This window comes from Urocampus carinirostris, chromosome 8, assembly GCF_059441175.1.
Source record: "Urocampus carinirostris isolate Australia breed hairy pipefish chromosome 8, RoL_Ucar_1.0, whole genome shotgun sequence".
NCBI classification, from domain to species: domain Eukaryota; kingdom Metazoa; phylum Chordata; class Actinopteri; order Syngnathiformes; family Syngnathidae; genus Urocampus; species Urocampus carinirostris.
In genome coordinates, this window is record NC_142356.1 from 26,398,341 (window position 1) to 26,408,371 (window position 10,031).

The 10,031-nt window shown below is 37.5% G+C and overlaps 1 protein-coding gene across 1 annotated transcript; it reads left to right on the plus strand.

The window, feature by feature from the left end:
• Positions 1–774: 774 nt before the first annotated feature.
• Positions 775–7,983, plus strand: atp6v0e2 (ATPase H+ transporting V0 subunit e2). The gene is made up of 4 exons (XM_088342142.1): positions 775–970; positions 2,763–2,810; positions 4,118–4,216; positions 6,097–7,983. The coding sequence occupies exons 1-3, from the start codon at positions 867–869 to the stop codon at positions 4,209–4,211; spliced, it is 246 nt and encodes an 81-aa protein (XP_088198268.1). The 5' UTR covers positions 775–866; the 3' UTR covers positions 4,212–4,216; positions 6,097–7,983.
• Positions 7,984–10,031: the final 2,048 nt, after the last annotated feature.

Below are 10,031 nucleotides of genomic sequence, written 5' to 3' on the forward strand. Positions count from 1 at the left end.
AAACGCTGATCATGTTATAACACCCTTTCAAAAATGGGGAACATGGATAATTAAATTAACACATACTGAACTTTCATTCTCTGCCTGCGTTGACATTTTAACATTGTAACGAAATCACATCTTCCGTAGCTGAAAGTATTTCAGTACATGCTCACTAGATATTTTTTTAGTTGTGGGACGGGCGGATCCCATGTTTTAATAGATTGAGGCCATTTAACCGAATTCCAAAACATCTGGCCCAGGTTTCAAATCCCTTATTTGAGTAGTAGGCCCTGCGACTGGCTGGCAACCAGGTCAGGGTGTCCCCTGCCCACTGCCCGAAGATAGCCGGGATGGGCTCCAGCACCCCTGCGACCCTACTGAGGATAAGCGGATGGATGGCTGGATGGATGGGTTATTATTGATTGATTGATTTCTGATCAAACCTAGTGGATGAAATAAGGACCATATTTATGCTTCTCATCTACAGAAGATTTACTTTCCAAATAAAATTTTCAGTAAAAAATAAGATTGTAATAGCTAATTGTATGGTAATAAGTGAAAGCCATTTGTAAATACTCAACTGCACAAACACTCTCATACAGAATCATCTTTGTCGTGAGTAAAACGTGAAATCGCTGTGCAACAACAGTGAAAAACAGTTGTATCTACCAATCAAATGTCGATAAAAATTAGTAGGCGGGCAGAAATTGACATGTACGGATCAGAGTCGACCAATGGAATCACAATTGTAGGTTTATTTTAAACCAATCAAATGGAGCCTTTTATTGTGGGCGTTACTGTTATAATCTGGCTGTAGACAGCCATTGATGCTCCTGAAAGGACACATCCCTTGATAAATTCGATATTTCCTCCCAGTCGGAGTCATGGTGTCCCATTCTCTTGCTCTGCCGATGATTTGTTTCACCACGTTGTGGGCGCTGGTAGGGGTGGTGGCTCCCTTTTTGGTGCCCAAAGGACCTAATCGAGGGTAAGTGGGCCTAGCGGAGACGCTAACGACATTGCTTGTCTTTTATTTTGCTCTCTTTTCGTCTTTTCTCCTTCTCTTACCGCAATGTTAAAATAATATCTATTAGTATATTTATATTTTTTATGTATTCATATTGTTCATTCGTCGTTGTTTTGTACCTAATAAGGATGGATTGCCTCAAGGGACAGTGTTTATTATTTGACCACTAGATGTCACTGTATTGATAGTTTTCGCGTGACATCACGTGCATCCCCGGATGTAAACTGTCGGCCATATTGGATGGGTCCACTGAATAATGTTTGACTTTGTCACTGATCTCTGCTTATTTGGTTGGATATTCAAATGAAAAAATAATGTGAAAATGTCTGTTTTTGAGACTTTACCATTTATTTCTAAGTTAAGTTTCCTGGTGAGTGGAGGCCAGAGTGAGAAGGTTGCTTGTTATTCGCCTATCAGAAATAGCGGTCGTGGTTTCTAAACCCAAGGATGAAATATTGTGCCGTTTTTCCAAAGGAAATGAGCTCCAAAGAAAGCCCCTATTCTCCCTAAGAAGTGGTCCGAAAAGAGTGCACCCTTATCCGGTATGCGGAGGGCAGAGATGGGCTCTTAATTTAAGCAATGGGATCCCGGGGATGGTGCGGACACGCTAATTAATTAAATTAAGCCCTTTGAGACTCTTGCCGATGATAGTTTGCTGGTCGCCTTATTTGGACCCTAACCTCTACGCCACACTTTATTCTCTTATGGGTCTTGTTCATACTTTAGTAAACATTTGTTGTCGTAACTTTGCCCGCAACATTTATTGACGGACAAATCAAAGCTTGATCGCTATATCTCGAATTTTACTCATGAAAATATTGAGTAAGGTAAACATACACCCATCCAGCATGGCCGCCACTACTCTGGTTGCCCGGCTTTTGTTCACATTTTTAGGAACTATCTGTTGTATCGTGCAACCGAAAACAAGTTCTTAAAAGCACAAGAAAGAATACAAACTACAGAGACTCAAAGTGAACAAACCGCACCACTTTTCTTGTCAAATTTTTGGGACAATATATCAACCTTTTATTAGTTCCAGGATTAAGGAACTAGTTCTGGGATACGTTCTAAGTAAATCGCTTGTGATGCGCCAATTTGCGTTTTTTTTTTTTCTTACAATAATTATTTTTTGCCACACTCTAGAACAGTAATCACCAAACTTTTTGAAGCCAAGAGCTTCTTTTTTGTTACTGATTAGAGGAAAGGGCACCAGTTTGATATGCCATTCTAACAGTTGTTACCATGTTATTACATGGTTTTATCTCTAAGAGGTACAGTCTAGATAGGCTCAATCAACCACTATAGTATCTGCCTAAGTAATTTACGTATTTTAATTAATTTTAGAAGAATTGATAATTTATTTAAAGACAAGATTTAACATGGAAGTTAGTTAAAAAAAATTACTCAAAAATAACAACAACCCATCCATTGGGTCAATGCACAATGCACACTGGTGAACTAGTTACAGAACTAGTTCCTGGGCTACTCTGGTGTTCTTATGGGACATTCTTGTGCCCACAAGCACATGTTGGTGACCCCTGCCCTAGGATTTCTAGACTAGGATACAGTTTAAAATTAGGTTTTAAAGCCGAGATTTGGGTTCGCAATTTCATCTGAAATCTTTCGCTTCGGTTTAAATTAAGTTTTTTTTTTATTGGTTAGAGTTAGAAACAAGCTCTGCAGAAATGTGAATTGTAAAACTAGTATCTGCAGTGTGTGAAATAATTCTGTTTTTAAATATGACTCTTTCCAGGGTGATTGTCACGAGTTTGATTCTCACCGCCGTCTGCTGTTACCTCTTGTAAGTACCTACCTTGGAACTAGAAAAATAAATGTAATGGGGGTGCCAAATTGATTGACTGTTACACCACCAGAGTGAGCAAAACTTCATTATTATGATTGCTGCAAGACTTCGAAAGAATGAATGAATGAATTAACTTTATTTCGAACATTAAAATAAAAACAGGACAAAAACAATGAGTCAACAACAAAATTATGTTACATAACATGTTCGAAAAGGGGTAGTCAGAAGCAGATGCTTATTTTCCTACCCCTTCCTTCATCTTCCCTATTAATTACATTTTACAAATCCTCTTCTCCTCTTGTGTCTAATATAACAAAATCTCATGGATATGCTTATTACGTATGTCAGATATTAATAATTATAATAATTACAATAATCACATATTTTATACACTCGTCTTCGTAATATCCATCCCTCAACGTCATAATGCCACTAGTTACCAAACATCACTGCGGCACCAATGATAATAACAACAATAAAGATAAAAATGATGTTCATAATAACAGTTATGATATAATAATAGCAACAATAACAACAAAGTTAACCATCGTTTTAAACGCAGTATTTCCAGTCTCACTCATATCCCATTTTCTTCATCCCTGTATTTCGCCAGCAATGTTTTTTGTATTTAAATTTGAACAAGTGAATAGTTGGACATTGTTCTATCTCGTCTTGTAAATCATTCCAAAGTTTGACTCCACACACAGACACACACATACTTTTCCTGGTTGTTCTCACCCTTGGGATTTTGAATTTACTACAGCCCTCTTTCCGAATGAATAATTTTTAGATGTTTTCTGGCACCATGTTTTTGTTGACCTTAAATAACAGTTGTGAAGTGAATTTTTTTATTAAATCATCCAATTTTAATAATTTGGACTGCAGGAATAAAATATTAGCATGATCCCGATATCCTACCCCGTGTATGGTTCTTATTGCACGATTTTGAAGTATAATAAGGGGCTGTAGTGAACTTTTGTAATTATTGCCCAAGACTTCTGCACAATATGTTAAGTATGGAAGAACTAGAGAACAATATAATAAATACAATGCATGATAGTTTAAAAGGAGTTTGGCTTTAGTAATTATTGAAATGCTTTTAGATACCTTAGTTTGTTTGTGTCTGATGTGTGTTTTCCAACATAATTTATTGTCTATGATCCCTAAAAACTCAATTTCTGATACAATGTCTATTGCAGCACCATCCATTTTTACTTCTAAATCTTGACTTGCCTTGCGATTACCAAATAACTTTATTCATGTGTCAATGTATCAAAATGTTATCATTGTGTGTTTTTCCTCAGCTGGTTAATAGCCATTCTGGCGCAGACCAACCCTCTTTTCGGCCCTCAATTGAAGAACGAAACAATTTGGTACCTGACTTACTTCTGGGAGTAAACCAGGTGACACTGACACAACTTTAAACATACATGAAGTATTATGTCGTTTTCCACATTAAAAATATTTAAAAAATCTAACAACAATTATTTTACATGATTTTTATTTAAATTAGTTAGACTTCAAACTACAACTTAATATGGCATCTCCAATTAAATGATATAGTATGTCACAAAAGTGTGTACATCTCTCATTTCTGCAGATATTTCATTATAATGTGTAATAGAACATCAGAGAAGAAACATTGCTTTGACACAATGGAAAAAAAGAATGTAAACAAAGGCCATAGCTTACTGGAAAGATAACTTCTGGTCTGATGAGACAAATATTATTTTATTTGGCTCAGACGGTGTGAAGCATTTGTGGCTGCAACCAGGTGAATACAAACATGTTTGTGTCGTGCCAAAAGTCAAGCATGGTGTTGGGATTGTCGTGGTTGGGGGCTGCATGAGTGCAACTGGAATTGGGGAGTTGCCTTTTATTAAGGGAAACACAAACTCAAGTATGTCCCGTGGAATACTAGAGCAGAGAATGATCTCCTCCCTCCAGAAACTGGGTCGCCGGTCTGACAATGACCCCACATACTCTTCTAAGATGACCAAGGCTTTTCCAAAAAGGCTAAGGGTAAAGGAATGGACTGGACAAGTATGTCTCCATGCCTAAATCCAATAGAACATCTTCAGTGCATCCTCAAGCAGAAGGTGCAGAAGAACAAGATCCTGAATAACCCTCAGCTCATTCATGTTTTCATGGAGGAGTGGAAGAACAGTTCACTGTCAATTTGTGAGGCTCTGGTGAAATCCATAAACCAGAAGGATTAAAGTGGTTCTGCAAAATCAATGTCGGCACTCAAATTATTGAACTTCAGGAACTTTTACTTAAGAGTGTACTCACTTTTGTGACCAGGGTTTTACTACTAATGGCTATATTTTTAGTTTTTTGAGAGCAAAAATAAATTTACACTGCTTTGTAAGCTTTACACGGACTACCTTTCATTGTGTCAAAGCAATGTTTCTTTCAGTGCTGTTCAATAAAACATAATGATGAAATATCTGCAGAAATGTGTGTGGAGTACTCACTTTTGTGACATACTACTTGTTATTTTTAAACTAAACACAATAACTATATTGTGTTTATATGTCAAACTGACTACATCTGATGCATATATGATCATGCATAATGCATAAAATATGATTCAAATATCTTAAGGTTGTAAATGGTAAATGGTCTGCTTTTATATTGCGCTTTTTAAGTCGACGAAGACCTCCCAACGCTCTTTACAATGTGCTTCACACTTACCCATTCACATACACACTCACACACCAATAGGGAGTCAGCCATGCAAGGCGCCTACCTGCTTATTAGGGGCATTAGGGATTCAGTGTTTTGCCCAAGGACGCTCCGACATATAACACGGAGGAGCCGGGAATCGAACCTGCGATCTCTTGATCTCAAGAAGAGCGCTCTACCTCCTGATCTTGGAATAGGATATCAAAACATTCCTATCACAATATGCTACCTATGATGCGAGACTAAATGTGTTTATAAATGAATACAATTTTAAATATGGTACATTAGGGGGAAAAGTAAATTAATGTAGATAATTGACTATATCAAATATGTGTGTATACATATATGTATATAAGTGTACAAGTGTATGTGTATTGTTAATATTTGTTATTTATTTACTCTGAATATGCATCACATTAGTACTACATTGAATATAAGACGGTAAAGATTCAAAATTCTTTTAATATCAGACACCTACGGTACACGCATTACATATAACGTATGTGTATGTTACAGCACAAGTGTACACATTAAATAAGATGACAAAATGTGACCTACATCAAGTAATGTAATTTTTGTGGTCTTTTTCTTTCAGACAGCCATTATCATCTCCATCCTGATTCTCATGCAATTCAAGCGCACACAAACACACACATCAATGTTTTAAGATGAATACTACTGTACAGTTGATGTTGATTTGAACGAATGTTTAACATAATGAACATTTAAATGTGCAATGTGTTAATTCCCCTTTATCACTGTTTACATTTTTTTTTAAAGGTGTATTTATTTTATTCCACGTGAATGAACTGACCTCAGTGTAATGTGTTACCTACCCCTCCTTGTTGCCATGGTGATCTGCTCACCTGATTAATTCACACCAGGACGCGTGTAAACTGGATTTAATTATCTTTCCACACAACATGCATATGCGTGCGTACCCACAGCATAATGTATATTCTGACTGACAGTAGTGGGTTTGTTATATTTTCCATGCAGATCACTAAAATATATATTAAGTCCCAAACCAAATGGTTAGACTTTGAATACTTCCAATTTTTTTTTTAGTTCTGTTCCAAACAAACTCTGCCCTACAATACAATCAAACCGATATGGACCTTCTTTTAAAACGTCCGTACTGTTGAACAAAGATAAAATGGTTACAATACAAAGTCATGGATAATAATGTCAAGTTTTAATGAATAATTGAAAAAATGGTTACACAATGTTATAATTTCCCAGAGGAGTTAAAATAAATTAAATTATGTTGCCACCTTGAAACATCTGCTCAGTGTTCAGGTTAAGTATATTCACTGAAACATTGTAGCTTCGCTGATATCCTTTGTATACTATTCTTTTGTGTCATCTTGGAGAAAAGAAAGCCAAAGAAAATGTAAACAAAGCACTCATTATGTCATACCTTCTTAACGGAGTTGAGCGTTGGTGGTTCCTCCTGTAAATGAGTAAATAGTTGCTTTGAGCATTTAACTTAAACTGCGAGCCTCTACCACAATGAACAGCCCCAATCCTGTGAACTCTTACCCTAGTCCCACCTTGCTCTCCTTTTTATTTCCTTTAAACCAAAATGCTTCAGCCAAAAAGATAACCCCAAATAATCCAAATAAACACTTAAATACAGCTACTTTTTTCAAAGACCAAATTACGTTGTATCCTATCCTTTACATTGTGGTATTGGCATGCACCTGAAGAACTCCCAAGGTTCAAAATCCCCATAAGACAAAGGAATTCAGCTATATTGGCGGTCATTTTGACACTTGGGAAAATGATTTCCCTTTGACAAAAAAGGTAATCCAAAACTCCAGCTAGTGATACTCTCTAGCATAAAATTTGATTGACAAAGCTGTCATGAGAAGTGAAGTCTGCCACTCGGATGAATTTTCTTCTTTGAATTGTTTTATTTTCTATTTTTATTATTTTTATTTAAATCCAGCAATGTATCAGTAAGACCCAGTAGAAAGTCTATTCAAACTATAGATCATCATGAAAATGCTGGAATCCGTTCATCATAATTATAGCCACCATTTACCATGAGTTAGGGGATTCCCCCTATTTGATAGCGACGTGGCATGGTGTGATATTTTAAACAAGTATCTACATTTGACTTTAAGCAGCAGGAATGTGAGCACCATGTTTATTGGGATCAGAGAACAAAGCATGGATACATTCCAAGTTGTTAAGTTCCACATTTCCCCTCAAACACCCACAAACATCATGGATAACATTCCATGCTTCCTGCTTTTTGATATTTGCTTGTTATCCCCTCAATGTTTGTGCATGCATGTGTGAACAGTGGTAAATGTGTGTGTTTATGAGGACTCGCCATGGCAACAACGTCCACTACTGCTGTAATTGTCATTGTGACCTTGTGTTGTTAATGCTTCTGTCGTGTGTGTGTGTAGACATGAAAAAAAAGACTATTGTCACAGAATTCCTTATGTTGAAATAAAGAGTTGTGAAATGACTTGGCAAGACACTTGATTTAAACAATGAACAAGTGGTTAAAACTCAAAGGCGGGTCGTGCATTTCACACCTAAGCCTTCAGTAGTGCCACGTCTGAATCAGTCCAACCCTGAATGACTATTTTATGGCTATAAAGCCTTTATTGCAGCTATAGCTGTGACTCGTATAAAAAAGAAAAATAATCTCATAAAACTGCAATATTATTTCAGAGCGATGCCCAACTATATCCACCAAAAATCAGATTTATTTGTACTCATGATCCTTAAAAAGATTTCAATATCTGTCGAACAGATTATTTGTGCGTTTCATTCCATAAGGAAGTTATTTTCTTGCGCCATCGTATCTCAAGTTTTCATGTTCCTCGGACCCTCTGAGCCAGGGGTTCCACTCGTAGTTAGTGGGCTGAAAGTGGCGTACAAACCCTTTTCCCGGGTGCAAAAGGTTTTCTAGCTCTGTAGTTTCCTTCTTCTCTTAATGATGTCCAGCTTTTCTTGAAAGATTGAAACTTTGAAATGGCAGTTTATCCGCGACAATCAGTTTCTTCTCTTCCTTCTGCCATTACGGGTTGAGCAAAACGCTGTGAAATCAACACAACAATATATTTGCTTGTACAGCTAGCTACAGATACAGTTTGTCATAGCTTTGGCTAGCACACTCTACCACTAGCCAGTCATTCTCCTTCATCCTTTTCAAGTTTAACAGCGGTTAGTACCATCACTTTGGTGCATTACTGCCCCTTGCCCATCATAGTTTGTTTAAATAGATTGGTTAAAGCAACAGAGTTATCGACTCTTATTTTATGCTACAAGGCCTGCAAAACAAATTGTGAAGGCCTCCAGGTAGGTTTTTGACACTGGCAAAAAGTAATTGTTAAAATGTGAATGGTTAAATGCTTAAATGGTAGTATAATAGTTTGTATGTTCTCCCCGTGCTTGCGTGGGTTTCCTCCGGGCAATCCGGTTTCCTCCCACATTCCAAAGACATGCATTTCAGGTGGATTGGCCGGTCCAAATTGTCCCTAGGTGTGAATGCGTGAGCGAGTTGTCTGTCCCTGTGTGCCCTGCGATTGGCTGGCAACCAGTTCAGGGTGTCCCCTGCCCACTGCCCGATGATTGTTGCGATGGGCTCCAGCACCCCCGCGACCCTACCGAGGATAAGCGGTGCAGCTAATGAGATGAGATGAGACATCTAGAAACAGTGCCAGCCAAGGGAACACAATGAAAGGAAGATAATAGACTCTTAGGAAATTATTAAGTATTCATGGACAAAATATAATCATTTCATGTATTTTGTAGGCATTGCAGGCTCATCACTGTTAAAATCTTAAAAAGTTCAGCTTTGACATGTTTCACATCACTGCAATGTTTAAGATTTTTAAGTTGCATCACTTTAAAAGTGACACTTCTGGTTTTGCTTAAAGTCGAAAAACAATATTATAAATCTGCTCTTAAAAGTGAAGCCCTGACAGTGAGCTTTATCTAAGCCTGGGCCTACATACAACATGATTTGAATAGATGTGAGATAAATACAGATTAACAACCTTTAATATTTATACACAGGCTATGTTGTCCCAAATGGCCAACCACTCCCCACCCATACCCCAAAAAACAAATCTTTACTAATGCATGCATCTATGCTGACCCAGATACATTGATTATTATATTAATCGCCAGTAAGAATCTGGAACATTATTGAGCTGTTGTTTATTCTCAGGGCTGCCCATTTTTGTTAATGCACTCTTTACACACTTTAGTAGAACTAAATCGATTCTTAATTTTGTGGGGGTTCCTTCAGCAGGGTTGCTTTCCTGAAGTGTGAGGGAGGGGGGGCTTTGTGTTGGGTTCAACGGGTTCACATCTGCTGCTTCTGTGTCCTTAAACGCGCACGCGTCATTCCGCCCCGTCGGCCAACTCTGGATTTCTAAACAAAAGCAATTTTCACTGTCGCGTGATCAAAAGTAGTCAAATTTGTGATATTAATACCACAACTTAAAGTCGTTAACGGGTTCAGTACGGACGTCGCTTTAGAGAATTAACCGACCAAGCTTT